General features: G+C 37.6%; 1 protein-coding gene across 4 annotated transcripts in view; it reads right to left on the reverse strand.

Moving 5' to 3' along the window:
* The window catches only part of TMEM131 (transmembrane protein 131), a 202,525-nt gene that overhangs the window by 68,417 nt on the left and 118,416 nt on the right, over nt 1-15,692 (reverse strand). For all 4 annotated transcript variants that reach the window (XR_012159916.1, XM_073352811.1, XM_073352822.1 and 1 more), the window contains exons 8-17: nt 12,101-12,181; nt 10,623-10,773; nt 10,472-10,528; nt 8,967-9,028; nt 4,506-4,614; nt 2,126-2,234; nt 1,460-1,613; nt 1,190-1,360; nt 701-811; nt 474-608 (exon numbers count right to left, since the gene is read on the reverse strand). Coding sequence is in view for 3 of the 4 variants with exons in the window: in XM_073352811.1 (XP_073208912.1) it covers nt 474-608; nt 701-811; nt 1,190-1,360; nt 1,460-1,613; nt 2,126-2,234; nt 4,506-4,614; nt 8,967-9,028; nt 10,472-10,528; nt 10,623-10,773; nt 12,101-12,181 (1,140 nt within the window). In the remaining variant the exon portion in view is untranslated. The remainder of the gene's footprint in view (nt 1-473; nt 609-700; nt 812-1,189; nt 1,361-1,459; nt 1,614-2,125; nt 2,235-4,505; nt 4,615-8,966; nt 9,029-10,471; nt 10,529-10,622; nt 10,774-12,100; nt 12,182-15,692) is intronic.

The raw sequence follows: 15,692 nt of genomic DNA on the forward strand, positions 1-15,692 counted from the left end.
AAACTCACAAGTTGACCCCATCTTTGTATCTCCACATGTACCACTTATACTTCATAAGAGCAGCTGAGGAAAGTAGAGTGTAACCTGCTGCTATTTGCTTGAATCACTTTTACCTCCTGAGCAGCTGTTATGAATGGCTAGTTCACAAAGTTCATTCAACTCTAGAAAGTGACCAGGGACATGACTAATATGCAATGACCCAGGAAGCGTGTATACCAAGATTCAGCTTTCTGAACATTTTATTTTAGAAACTCACCAATCCATCAAGTGTACCCTTAGGCTACAACTATCCCACATATGAACACATTTATTTTACCTTCTATTCGAAACATACTACCTTGTTCATTATCCTGCAAATATCTTCATGACAGAAAGTTATACTTACGTCAAACATTGCTACATTATTTATCATCACTTATCAGTGTGCTACATGCAGCTTTTAACTAAGGACTCAAGAAGAAGGGTTTACTTACTGAAGATTGATCAGATACACTGGCATTTTCTAATTCTGGAAGGTTTGCAATTATTGTGGTTCTATTGCCTTTTTCGGTAACCAGGAGTTCTATAGTCAAGCCATCCCCTATAACATGCCAGCTTTTTATAGCCAGCTTAAAAAAAGACAAAGATGACAATCTCAACAATGACATAGATGCAAAAACGTACTACAACAAACAGGAATTTAAAATATGTTGATTCTTACCTCAATGGGATTACTGTTGATGATTACAAATAAAATGCTAGTAGTTTCTGTTGCACTCAGTATCCCAAAATCTATGAAACGCTCCTCGAGTTTGGGGGGTAATACAAAGTACTAGAGAGATTAAGAAAGGCATTATAGCTGCACTTAAAAATACACAGTACATTCAAAATCAGAATTCACTAGCAAATTCATTAATAAGTGAAAGCATTAAAAATCTGAGACTTTAGTTCATGTATAGAATAAGGCAAACAAACCACATAACAGAGAAAGTATGGAAAAACACAGGGGAAAACACCTCACCACATTAACCCAATCCCTGACAAATTATTTAGTACGTTGAGAACCTCACAGGGAAGGGGCAGCAAAATTTGGTTTACTTTTTTGTTTTAAATCACAAAGGAATTGAACAGCTCCATGGAGAAAGACCAAGGAAATCAAATTATTATTCTTTGATCTAGCGTGATTTTTCAAGGAAAAATACATACTTACATCTAAAAAACCTGTGTATGCCCGCACAGGCAGTTGAAATTTAGAAGCGTTGGTGATAAGTAAAATATTGTTATCTATATGAACAGATGACGTGGAAGGCATAAAATAAAGTGTGAAAATATATATGGATTCATTAGGTGGAATCAAGACTGGTTTGCTGAAGTTCTGGACCTAAATTAGTGAAGAAATAAGACCAATGTTAAAATATAAAATAGTACAGTTCATTAAATATTTAATATTAGGTAAAACCTTCATTGGAATTGGGCTTACTTTAAACATTGTTTTTATTTCTTCTGGTAACACAACATCATGAATGAGGACTGCAAAACTGAATGTATTTGTAAGATAGATTGGCCTTTCCACAGAGTCAGCAGGACTGTCCCGGATGTGAAACAACGTGGCAGCATGATCAAATCCTAAATATCTATTTAAAAAGAAAAATGTATCCAAAATTTAAGATTTTCCTCAAAAATAATCTCCTGTGCTCTTTACCTCCAAAGACTAAAAGCAGTCAATTCACACAAAAGGGATGGCTCTCCCACTGTATACTCTATACCCCTACTTCAAGGTACAGTGGCAGGGCAATCCAAGCACAAAACAGTGATTGTTCCAATGTTTTAGAAAAGAAGAGCACGTGATACAAGTTTGCATTCTGAAAATATGAAGTACATAGTCGCAAGCCACTTAGGTAAATGACTCATGAAAGCCACTGAAAGTCCAAATCTTGAAATTAGCTTATGTGTTACTGAGTAACACTAGCTCATCTACTATCCCAAGAAAGCAAAAAATTAGAACCAGCAGCTGTGCTACTGGCAGAACGCCATAGTTAGGAGTACATGAGCAATAACCTTATTCCACAAAACACAATAAGAGACAGAAAAGCAGCTGATTCTCAGTGTTTAACTTTTAATCAGCACTCCGTTTATACAAACTTACCCATCTAATATTTCTGCTTGATATGGAATTTCAAGTTTTGAATAACTCTTCTCTTTTGCTTTAACAGTTATTTTTCCAGAAGACTGAGAAGATCTTTTTGCTTTTGAGGCTGCACATGTATGACAAAGAATAAAATAAGTTATGTGATCACTTTATTTACATAAAGTAGTAAATCAATAGCTATTCTTCATTCTTAAAATTTCATTGTTAAGCAATTAAAGCTGCCATTAAAAGTTAACTGCTGCAAACCAGTAGTAGATCATTTTTCTCACCTAACTGATTTATACATAAAACATCAAAGCTGTAATTTTTTTCTCTATATGCATAAGAAGATGGGTACCTTAGTCACCAATAGACCAGGGCAAAGTTATTTAAAAACCATGTGACCTCTATCTTCACATTCCTTATTCTAAAGGACTTCTTAAAGATTACCTGTTGCTACCAGATGAGATACTTTCTATTAAAAGACATTTACTAGTATTAATAGGCTGCATATGGTGGAGCTGGAGAGATTCTTAAGACTGAATATTTTTAGGCAAACAATCATACTGGACGTTTGGCAGTGATTTAAAAAAAAATACTCAGTCCAAACTCTCAGACCAGTAGTTATTGGGAGCAGAGTACAACAGAATTATGTCCCAATTTGAGCCTTGTTGAAGTAGATAAGGAATCATCCAACAAGTTACTCTAGAAAGCTATTTGTGAGGTAAGGTTGTGATGGGGGAGGAAACTGAATCTTTTCCCTAAGGAAAGTTTCAGGGAGTGGCATGGAATAAACCTCAAATAAAAGTCACAGGGATCCAATATTATTAAAAAAGGAAAGAAAAAAAAAAAACCTGGACGTTTTAACCTGGAAGACTATAGAAATAAGCAAAACCACAGTGCTTGCAAGGACTCAAGTAGTACAAGCTGAAACAAGACAGAAGCCTTCAGGGGTTGTTTCAAAGGTCTCAGAGCAAGCAGAACATCATGCTTGTAGAAACACCACAAGAAAGCAGTTAATGAAGTCATGAATATTGGCTGGTGGAAGCCACAAACACCTACCATTTTCATATATTAGGGCAGTAAAATCTGAAAAATGTTCAAAATAGGTCCTCTTCGTTAACCCAACCCATCAGCCAACCACTTAAATGCTGCAAATGGTCTATTAGACAGAATGTTCTACCCAGCTGAGTCTGCAACTTCACCCTAAGCAACTTTAAGTGCCCTGCCACACTCATTTTATATCTATTTGTCTTCATTATATGTTTTTTCTTCAAATTTCTACATCTGGACAAATCCTTGTCTCAAGCTGGGGGCATTCAGCAAGTCTAGAATATGTGTCCTAACTTCTTATTTAACTCTCTTCTTGCAAAATTTTAGTATTAGAATCTTAAAAGTTGCAATGATTATAATTTACTTGGGGAGTCTCCCAACATTGTGTCTTGGTTCATCTCAAAATGAATGATATCTGAACACATAAACCTCCATTTTGAGTCATTTCAGCCTGTGAGACATACTACACCCTGTAATATTTTTACTGTAATACCTTGTGGATGCCTCGAACACTTATTCTGACAACTCAATAAAAACTCTGGTAGAAAACAGGTATGTTTTATGCACTTTTTCCTATAAAATTGCAGGGCCATATTGACCACATGAGGTTTGGCTGGAAAAGGAAACGAACCACCAAGTCTCTCTAATGGACTGGTGGGATATAAGTGATAGCCACTTATACGTGAGCAGTACGTGGTCTCCTTGATGCAAAAGGATACCAGTGGAAGTTCTATTTTGCACACCAAAGAAGTCTATTTCAAAACAAAATAAACTTAAAATTCACAGCAGAGTGCTGGGGAGGATTCCATGGTACACAGAATTATTTTCATATCTTCTGGGAAAATTTTCTGATCTGATGTTGTAGATCCAAGAAATGATACATCCTGTCCAAATTCCTATTACTAAAGTATAAGGAAAGTATCTGCTTTCTTGATATTCATAGATACCTAATTTTTACCATCAATAATTCTGTTTTACCTTTAATAAACAGTCAACTAAAAACTGATATATTCTACAGACAATTCTGCTTATGCATCCAAGTAATTTTGCTATTCCATTATTTTTAATGTTTAGAAGATGGAGTACTTTAGAATTCATCTATTCCTGCTACTAACCAACTAAAACGATTAGTTTACAGTTTTACATGGCATAATTATTTCCAAATAAATCAGTTTTGATGGTCTCATCAACAAAAGTCTGACATGAGAAGAAATTACTCATTTTCCCGAGAAATATCACACAGCACAGACATTTTCCTGAAGAAGTATTTTTCAAATTTTCATGAGATTGCAGTAGCTCTTTGTAGAAATTTTAAAATATTTCTAAAGAAAGAAAAAATACTTACCATCAAAACTAATGCTTGCAACTTTGGTATATTTACTTTCAGAAGCTTTTAATGTAACTGGCTTAAAGTGTACTGTTATAGCTTCATTTTGTGGTGTGGATCTAACACTCTGCAAACAGAAGCCAAAATATTAAACAGTTAATTTGCTGAAAATTTACAACCACCACCAAAACAGTGCACAGCTTTTTGTATTTTTCCAGATGATCAGGTGACCAGCATTTGCAGCTTTTTTACAGTTTTATATTCACTACAATGAAAACAGCGTAAGATTAAGAGGCTTGGGAACTTGTCAAAGGACTCTGAATTAGTCAATTTAACACCCAGTGAAGTGGGCAATACAGAACTTTCCACTAACAATATTAGGTGAATCCAAGCGTGGTTATGGGGAGAAAAGTGACTATGTAAAAAATAATATACACACACAGGGAGTGAGTTTTATCTTACGTTTATAACAACTAAGATTTTACTACTTTTTACTGGTGCTAATGCTGCAGAGCTAATATAGCTACAGAACAAAACTAGATTATTTTATGGTTCATACATCAACAGAACAGTTAAGTATTTAAAGTTCCTCAATAAAGGTTGTGCCATTTGATGATTCACAAGGCAATGACCCCAGCTTGACCCAGAGTGTAGGCTGAATTTGCAGAGCTGGCAATTACAAAAAAAAATGTTACTTGAATACTGAGAAAATTTGGAATTCTACAATTTTACAGGGTCACTTTTCGGATTCCAACAGCATTTTAATGTTCTAAAGTGAGTGGAAATGGTATTAAAGATGAACACGGTTCAGAAGTCATTCTGTCAGTGTGATTAGCCACAGCTCATTTGTAGAGGTCCCAGTGGACATACAACAGAGTAGTTCAGGATCTTGAATATATCAGTACCATTATATTTAATAAAAGTTGCTGGGATTTTCTTCATTTAAAGAAGCCAATTTCTAAAATCTTGCATATCTATATTACTGCCTTGTGCTAGATGAGGTATCAGACCTGTCCAAACGATATCCGATGCCCTTGAGTGGCTGGCTTGCAGATGCAACAAGCCCAACTAACACTACTACAGTAGAACCTCAGAGTTACAAACACACCAGTCAATCACACACCTCATTTGGAGCTGGAAGTATGCAATCGGGCAGCAGCAGAGACAAAAAGCCAAAAGCAAAAACCAAAAACAAACAGTACAGAACTGTGTTTAAATGTAAACTACTAAAAAAAATTAAGGGAAAGCAGCATTTCTCTTCTACATAGTAAAGTTTCAAAGCTGTATTAAGTCAATGTTCAGATGTAAGCTTTTGAAAGAACCATAATGTTTTGTTCAGAGTTATGACTAACCTCCATTCCCCAGGGGCTCATATCTCTGAGGTTCTACCGTACAGCTAACAAATAGTCTCTTTCAGTTAAGTGGAAGAGATTTGTGTCCTTGGATTAAGAGGTACTGGGTTTTATTGTCAAATTTGCTGGTGTAGTATAGATGACTTGGATGGATCTATTCATGAATCACATATATTACCAGCTCCCTGGAGAGGACTATGTGTGTTGCAAAATAAAAAACCTTTAAAGTTGCTGTAAACAAGCAGAGAACTCACATTTTATGGCCATTTGTACCTCCCCTAAAGCAAAGGATAACAGTCTTTAATTGCTCTTGCACATTCAACTGAATGAGGCACACTAACTTTTATCTGTTCCTTAATAGCAAAAGCTAAACATTATAAAAAGTTATATCCAGCAATTAAAGTTTGGAAATATTTTAAAGGACAGTTCATTCTATATACAAGATTCTTTATGTACTTCTGTCAGGAAAGTAGGAAATTTTAGAAATACATGTACTCAACATCAGAGGTGCACCAAAGTTCTGTAGGTCCTCTCCTCAAAATGCTTACCTCGTGGCTAAAATTCATTGAAAGGAATTAATCTTTGCATTACTAAGTTCTGTTGCTGTCCAAAATTCCTTAATTGTTTTCATTTGTAGTTCTCAAATTCTCCACATGGATTAAAACATTTAAAAGCAAATTAAGTCAAATTAGAGAGAATAAGGAACAACCAACCACCTCAAAGTCCTTCTTAAGTCTAAAACAAAATCTCATTTTCCCCAAAAGTAAAACTCTCATCCAAATACCACCTTAGAAAACAAGTTTCTTATAGTGTTCCTAGAAAGTCACCAAATCTGCACTCAAACAGGAGGGCACAGGAATGACATACCAAAGCTGAAGACCTCTCACCAAGAATGAATGCTGGGCCATCAGCCCAGCCTGCCTAAGTAAACCAGCAACTGCCATATCACCACACAAGGAAAAAGGGAAAGTTTCAAGTAGCCATACTACACCAATATTTGGATCTGCCATGGACTGCTGCACTCAGACCTCCATGCTGATGTTCCAATTTACCGATCCAGCTTACCTAAATGACACTCACTTTTTCTGTGTGCCCAATCCATAGGTAACAACATATTTGAAAACTTATACCTCCCATACCTTCTTGGAGTGGGAACAATGAAGCCAGAGTATAGTTATGGTGAAAGAACTGGAAGATTCCTTCTTCTCTTCTTCCCCCTACTTTCCGTTGATCTTGGACTCAAAACAGATAGCTAAACCCTGAACTGAATCCTCAACCCAGAGGCGGACATAAACTTGCCAACTTTCACAGAACCTGAAACCTTACGACATAATGCCCAGAATGGCTAACTTTTAAGAAAGCATTTCTTTAACTTAGCTTCCCCTCAATTTTGTCTCTCACCCCCACCCCAAATAATAAACATACACAAACAAAAACCAAAAACACCTATAGATGAATCAAGCTACTTCTCATACAGACTGGAAAGGAGAAAAATAGTTATTTCTCTATGAAGCACTGGGCAAGTGATAAGGGTTATATACCTTGGTAGTATATTGTGCTCTCATATTCCTATGATGGATCTCAGCTTCCGTATGCTGCTCTCCCCACATGCACGAAACTCCCCCTACTAAACAGCACAACTTTCCAAGTATTTATGCAGGGAAAGCCGCATGTCTGTACTAGTATCTGCTGTGCCAATAGGAGCAAAGTTCTGTTCTAGCAACCAAATGGGTTTAATAAAGAATTTTATCAAGCTACAGAACTGTTAAGTGTTCATTCTATAACATAAACAGACAAAAAATAACCAATGACAAGTTTTTAGTAAGATTTTGACATTCAAATAATCAAATAGTTTCCTAATGCTCAAGGACAAGATATAAAGCTACACTTATGTAGATACCACAACCTCAACAAATAGATGGACCTTTTCTGGAGATGCATGAAGAAGGTAGTGACTCAGCACCATATTCAGATTCAAGCAACCAGTACCACTAGCAAAATAATGTATATTGCATTCATGAAGTGTGCTAGTTATTTTACAGACCACAAAAGTAACAGTTCCTGCCCCCACAAAAACAAACAGGGACAATGAAAAAGAAGGCAGAGAGGGGGTGAAGGTGATGATAAAAGTTATGAGAACAAAATGTGATTGCAAAGAATATTACATGCAGATCTTGATGGATTTATGCTTTTAGCTTTGGTATTAGACTTTGTATTAGTTATTTATAGGGGCCCTCTGGGGGGTTCAAACGGGGATGGAAAGTGGTGGGAAGAGGTGTGATTGTAGGGTTAAAAGATTGGGGAGAGATGGACGAAACAGCAGAGGGAGAGAGGGAAGGGAAGTGGGAAGCACAGAAGGCAGGGAGAGAAACTAGGCAACAGAAGGGTAGTGGTGGTAGGACAGGGGCAGGATGAAGACAGGACCAACAATCAATGGCAAAACAGCAAATGCAAATAAATTCCAAAACTCCGGATAGCACAACACTGTAAGGGGAGGAAGATGGAAAGCCCTGGGGACTTGCCCCTCATGCTGAGGCTGCTGTTGGCAAACTAAGAAGTGTAAAAGCTTCAAGGGGCTGGGACTTTTCTGTAGGCTTCTGTTGATGCCTACTTTTCCCACATGGAGTGTGAGTGAAGGGGGGCCCACAGGGCCCAGGGCTCAAGAGGCTTCCACTGGGGCTGGTGAGAGGACAGGAGTATGGGAGAGTTAACCCCTTCATCATCCGTCCTGCTAGACCTACTGCAGCTTGCTAACTGGTGAGAGGAGAAGCTTCAAGAAGTCAAAGCATTATATATGCAACCTCAGGATGTACTGCTTTAATACGACTAAGAAGCTAGGCAGGTAGTTTGAACTGAGAATGAAGGTAAAAACATAAGAAATTAAGTGAAACATGTTGCAATTTCTAGAGTCAATGTCAGAAAGATGTCAAGCTGTATCTTGGTAATGAACCAACGGACTGTATAGAAGTTTGGGATACTAGTTCAGGGAAAAGAAAGTAGGTTTCCTAGACTTCAACCTTGAACACCACTTAGTGGACTATATCATGTCAAAGTCAATGAATGAAAGTTTGGACACGGTCCTCTTCCTTTCATAACTTGTGAAATTAAAAGGAAATAAAAAACTTACTGTAATTGGTACATCCTTTGTTCCTGAATTTAATAAATGTAGATTTAAAATTTTTGGCATATCTGTTAAAAATGAAGAAATTAATTATCAGGTCATACTACTGTTTAATCCATCATACAAAAAGCAGTCTGTTCCAACCAGATTTCTGCACAAATCGACCACTATTCAATATGAAACTTATTTTAAAAACAGTTCAATTAGTCAGAAACTGGTTATTCATAAGAGTATGTTACGTTTTTAAAACTATGTTTCTATGTATTAAGTACATTTTGTGTACTTCAATCATTCTGATTTCTAAATCAAAAAGAATTCAGCAGGTTAATAATGTTACAATGAGCAACTGTGGCTCTCCTATACCAATATTCACCAGATAAAATGATTACATCGACACCATTCCATACAAGATGAAAGAATCATTCAGTAACATAAGATTTCAGAAGCAATGCCACTTACTCTAAAAAACAAAAAAAAACCCCAAAAAAACTCACTTTTCATATCCACCAAAGATTAATTTTTTTCTTTTACCAATGTTGCAAGTATTTACCATCTCATAATACTGACACCTATATATTGCTTTCTCTGATGCACAGACTGAAGACTAACGGATTCTCTGTTCACATTTAATCTCTAACTATATAAACACTTGTGCCAAGATTTCATAATCATGTAATTGACCAATATTTCAACAAGTCAGAACAGCAAATTTAATGAAGTTAGAAAAGTAGTTTTTGAACCTGTAGTCCATGGACCCTTGGGGGTCCACAGACTATGTAAGATTTCCAAAGGGGTCTGCATGTTCTTTTGAAATATTTTTGGGGTGCAGAAATGGAAAAAAAGATAGAATGTATTCTAAGTTAGAGGTTTTCAAACATTTGTGTACAATGTTGCAAAACTCTTAAGTCACCTAAAAAAAACAAAACCCTCACTCAAAAGTTAAAGAAATAAACTGTATGGAGCTAGTTCTCACAGTTAGGTGTGTGTAACTGTGCCAGCCTAATTTTCAATGATACCATCAGTATTATAATTGTGCATACAAATTATGTGCATATGGCCACATATTTAACAGGTTATTTGCATGCACTGCATATACTGATAACATTTTTGCACATGAGCTTGGCATCTGCAATCACATCCATCCATCTTTGAAAATCAGACCCAGGTTATTTTTTTGGTTTTAGTTTTATACTATATCTCATGTTAAGTATTTATTTTTATGACATTTTGGATTATTTATTATTAGGAGGAAAAAAAATCTGTTTTAAATGGCATTTAAAAAGTCGTTTTCCTTTAATTACATTTTTAAAAAAACCCGCCTGTGAAGACAAGCACAAATTAAGCTCAGCAGACTCCGAACGATCTTTAGAATTCACCATTTTCCTCCACAAATAATTTTCATCGGTGCAGAACTGGGAATTTTCTATGTATATTGTCTACAATCCTTTTTTTTGGGGGGGGGGGGATTTTATTTTTAAAACCTAGAATGAGAAATCCTAAGTATAATTTACCTTGTGTTCGTAGTGTACCAAAATCTAGCATTTCTGTTGATGAATAGATTCCTGGAGCTTTACAAAAAAGAAAAGGAAAACCATTAATATTTTCTTATTCTAGTATAGCAATATAAACTAAATATTTTAAATATTGCATTTTCCCACAAACCTGTTGTAACCTCTACTTCAACAGGAAGAATGATAAATTTTGTGTTGTCTGAGGCATTTGTTTTTATTCTAATGAAGGCTGTATGATTATCTGCTTCTCTTGAAGAAAAGCTGGCTCTCATCACTCCCTTTGTTTCATAGGGGGGAATTTCCTTTTGAAATAATCACAGACATAAATAAGAATACTGTAGCTCCAATAAGGCTGCAACATGGAACACATTACATTGTTAAAAAAATGCAGAATATTTGGTGTCATTTTTATGCGTAGACAATGCTCTAAAAAGAATTAGCAGTATATTGGGGTGGATTATAATGGCATATTTATAAAAAAGGAAAGAAGGGCTAGTTAGCAATCTACCGACAACACAGTACAAAGATACATTAAGATTTCTGTGTCAGCATGTTTGGCCCGAGGAAAAGCGTGCCACATGCTGGTCTCTAGCAATGCTACTGCGGGACTGAAAGTGGTGCCTTTTAGGAAGAGGTCACTCTCAACCCTCTTCTGCTAGGTTGCCTTGCAACAGAGTTTCTCTCGGGACTCTGGGAAGGGGCCAGAAGAATTTTTCAACCCTTATCAGAAAAAGATACAGGCATAACTGTGGAATTCTGTTGTATTCACACTGGATGGAGTTTATATTTAAGAGGAGAATTTTAATAGCACAAATAATCAATTGAATACAGAGTCTAATACAAAAGCAACATACAATAGACTTGTATTTCCATCATAACCAAATATAGGTGTTTGCTTTTATTCAACACAACATGCGGGTTTTTCTCTCAGACAATGAAGAAATGTTTCTCCTTTAATAATAAAGGTTGTCAGCCATAGTAAAGAGAATTCTAAGGTGATTTATACATTGTTTAATAACCATAAACTCTGTGCACTGCAATCATACATTTCTAACATGTTGCATTTTGTATCTTAAAGATACAGCTTTAAGCTGCTGAAATGTATTTTGGTTTCTTTATAGAACTTCCTACTGAAGGATAAAAGTCTGAGTAAAGCCTTCGTCATTCCCTCCTTCAAAAGGGCACCACTCATCTCAAACTGGAAGTAGAGTACACCTCTAGAAAAGGTATTTTTGAAATTAATCAAGCCCAGAACTAGAATGGTGACAGTACACCCCTTCACCCATGGATGCATAAACTAAGGATGTACATTTGGAAATTCTTGTTTGGGAATCTTTTTCCCTGAAACAGTCATATGCATAATTTGACATCCTATACATGACAATGTTCAAGTGGCATCATGACCCCAACATGAATCACTGTATATTTTTCTATTTTTCCCATTTCAGAAAAATATATAACATGAATAGACACCTGTAATAAATAAGAACCTGATCCAGCTCCCACTGACTTCAATTTAATAATAGTCATTTGTATGTTTATCTACTTTTTAAATGGTTGCTGAACAAGAACAAAAATCACCAGACCAAAATGAATACAGAACCGGTTAGAAAACGTATGACCACTCACCCACAGTTTTTTTGTACCCCCTTGTTGACCTGTTGGAAGCTCTAGGTGGAGATCACCTCCACTTGAATACATTTCTACCACCTATGACAAAAACCAAACATTAAAAGAGCTTTCATTAGTTATGTGAAATTATAATCTATAGTGTAATGGACCAGCAAAGGCACAAGAGCACAGTCTGTTGGATCTACTCGGGGTGAAAGTAAGGCGATACGGACCGGTACGGTGTACCGGTAAAAAGTGGCTGCCAGTACCGGCCCCTACTGCCTTCCTTTAAAGTGCTGCCACTTTTGCTCCCCCCGCCGGCGGCCCTGCTGGGTCCCTAGCAGCAGGGCCACCGACGGTGGAGTGCAAAAAGGGCAGCCATGTTAAAAGCACAGCCACGGCAAAGGACCCTGCTTAAAGCGCTGCTGCGGCAGCACTTTATCTTTGCTGCTGCCTTTGCCCCTCCCCAGGCTGCCAAAAGGGAGTGGGGGGGGGCGGGGAGCAAAAGGAGCAGCTGGCCAGGGGCCAGCGATTTAAAAGGGACTGGGGCTCCGGCTGCTGCTGCGGTAGCAACAGCCAGAGACCCAGGCCCTTTAAATTGCCGCTGAAGCCCCAGGCCAGGCAGTGTGTAAGGGCTGGCTGGGACGCTGACCCCCTCAGCCCTGCCCCTTCTTCCCAAGGCCCCACCCCTTCTGGGGGCCCCCGTACTGGTAAGTTTTCAATTTTACTTTCACCCCTGGATCTATTCCAATTTTAATTAATTAGATTTTGCTGATTTCAGATAATCACAGTATTAAGCTTCAGGAAACAGGCACCTTCTACATCTATGTATGTCAGAATTTGTAGAGCATAAGGTGTCACATTTACAGAAATCCCATCAGTGGAAGATTTGTTTTCTTTTCCAAAACGACACAGCTACTGCTTCCAACATTAACTATGTCTGAATGTTAAAATACTTTTGCCCTCAGAAGATATTTCTGTAAATTTAAAAAAAAGCCATCCATACAATGAGGTAGTTTAGAACAAGGTAAATTTTTTTTTTTAAACTTCAGTAGAGGAAAATAAATTTCATTTTAGTTATTGTGTACAACAGACTTTCAATGCTTTTGGCAGTCTTTGCCAAATAAAACAGTGATTTTTAAGGAAACTTTTTCCCTTTCTTTTTTATTGTTTTTAGAATTGACATTCTGTTTTTCATCCATAAATTTCAACACTTTACAAAAGTGGTTAAGAATGATTATACTCCATTTTACAGTTGAGAACACATGCATAGAGAAGTTAAGTGACTTGTCTGTGTTCAAACAATGAATCACTTTCCTTTATTCTCTGCTTTGAAAATATACTGCATTTTATTTGCATCAATGTTTTTCCTTACTTACCAGTGAAGGCAAAGATTAAGCACATATACTAACTTCTAAAGTGGCTTGTCAAGTTTAATTTTTTACACGAGTATGATGAAAAGTGCTTTTAAATTGGCTAATTTCATGCTTTTTCTACTTTTTAATTTCCTCTTTAGAGAGTATCAGAATAGCAGCCGTGTTAGTCTGTATCCGCAAAAAGAACAGGAGTACTTGTGGCACCTTAGAGACGAACAAATTTATTTGAGCATAAGCTTTCATGGGTGACAGCCCACTTCATTGGATGCATGCAGTGGAAAATACAATAGGGCAATTTTACATACACAGAGAACACGAAACAACGGGTGTTACCATGCACACTATAATGAGAGTGATCAGTTAAGGTGAGCTATTACCAGCAGGAGAGCGGGGGGGAGAGGGGGAACCGTTTGTAGTGATAATCAAGGTGGGCCATTTCCAGCAGTTGACAAGAACGTGTGAGGAACAGTAAGAGGGAAAAATAAACATGTGGAAATAGTTTTACTTTGTGTAATGACACATTGTCATAAATATAAAGGGAAGGGTAACCATCTTTCTGTATACGGTGCTATAAAATCCCTCCTGGCCAGAGGAAAAACCCTTTCACCTGTAAAGGGTTAAGAAGCTATGGTAACCTAACTGGCACCTGACCCAAAATGACCAATGAGAGGACAAGATACTTTCAAATCTGGGGGAGAGGGGGGGAAGAGGGGGAACAAAGGGTTGGTCTGTCTGTGTGATGCTTTTGCCAGCAACAGATCAGGAATGTAGACTTACAACTCCTATTAAGTTAGTAAGTAATCTAGCTAGAAATGCATTAGATTTCCTTTTGTTTAATGGCTGGTAAAATAAGCTGTACTCGATGGAATGCATCTTCCTGATTTGTGTCTTTTTGTAACTTAAGGTTTTGCTTGGAGGGATTCTCTTATGTTTTGAATCTGATTACCCTGTAATCCTGATTTTACAGAGCTGATTCTTTTACCTTTTCTTTAATTAAAATTCTTCTTTTAAGAACCTGATTGATTTTTCATTGGTTCTTAAGATCCAAGGGTTTGGGTCTGTGTTCACCTGTACCAATTGGTGAGGATTCTTATCAAGCCTTCCCCAAGAAAGGGGGCGTAGGGCTTGGGGGGATATTTTGGGGGAAGATGTCTCCAAGTGGACTCTTTCCCTGTTCTTTGTTTAAAACACTTGGTGGTGGCAGCATACGGTTCAAGGACAAGGCAAAGTTTGTACCTTAGGGAAGTTTTTAACCTAAGCTGGTAAGAATAAGCGTAGGGGGTCTTTCATGCAGGTCCCCACATCTGCACCCTAGAATTCAGAGTGGGGAAGGAACCGTGACACACATCCACTCCCAGTCTTTATTCAAGCCTAATTTAATGGTGTCCAATTTCCAAATTAATTCCAATTCAGCAGTCCCTCATTGGAGTCTGTTTTTGAAGTTTTTTTGTTGTAATATTGTGACTTTTAGATCTGTAATCGAGTGACCAGAGAGACTGAAGTGTTCTCCGACTGGTTTTTGAATGTTATAATTCTTGACGTCTGATACGTGTCCATTTATTTTTTTACGTAGAGACTGTCCAGTTTGATCAATGTACATGGCAGAAGGGCATTGCTGGCACATGATGGCATATATCACACTGGTAGATGTGCAGGAGAACAAGCCTCTGATAGTGTGGCTGATGTGATTAGGCCCTATGATGATGTCCCCTGAATAGATATGTGGACACAGTTGGCAACGGGCTTTGTTGCAAGGATAGGTTCTTGGGTTAGTGGTTCTGTTGTATGGTGTGTGGTTGCTGGTGAGTATTTGCTTCAAGTTGGGGGGCTGTCTGTAAGCAAGGACTGGTCTGTCTCCGAAGATCTGTAAGAGTGATGGGTTGTCCTTCAGGATAGGTTGTAGATCCTTGATGATGCGCTGGAGAGGTTATAGTTGGGGGCTGAAGGTGACGGCTAGTGGCGTTCTGTTATTTTCTTTGTTGGGCCTGTCCTGTAGTAGGTGACCTCTGGATACTCTTCTGGCTCTGTCAATCTGTTTCTTCACTTCAGCAGGTGGGTACTGTAGTTGTAAGAATGCTTGATAGAGATCTTGTAGGTGTTTGTCTCTGTCTGAGGGGTTGGAGCAAATGCGGTTGTGTCGTAGAGCTTGGCTGTAGACAATGGATTGTGTGGTGTGGTCTGGATGAAAGCTGGAGGCATGTAGGTAGGAATAGCGGTCAGTAGGTTTCCGGTAT

The sequence above is a fragment of the Lepidochelys kempii genome, chromosome 1 (genome assembly GCF_965140265.1).
Source record: "Lepidochelys kempii isolate rLepKem1 chromosome 1, rLepKem1.hap2, whole genome shotgun sequence".
Taxonomy (NCBI): Eukaryota; Metazoa; Chordata; order Testudines; family Cheloniidae; genus Lepidochelys; species Lepidochelys kempii.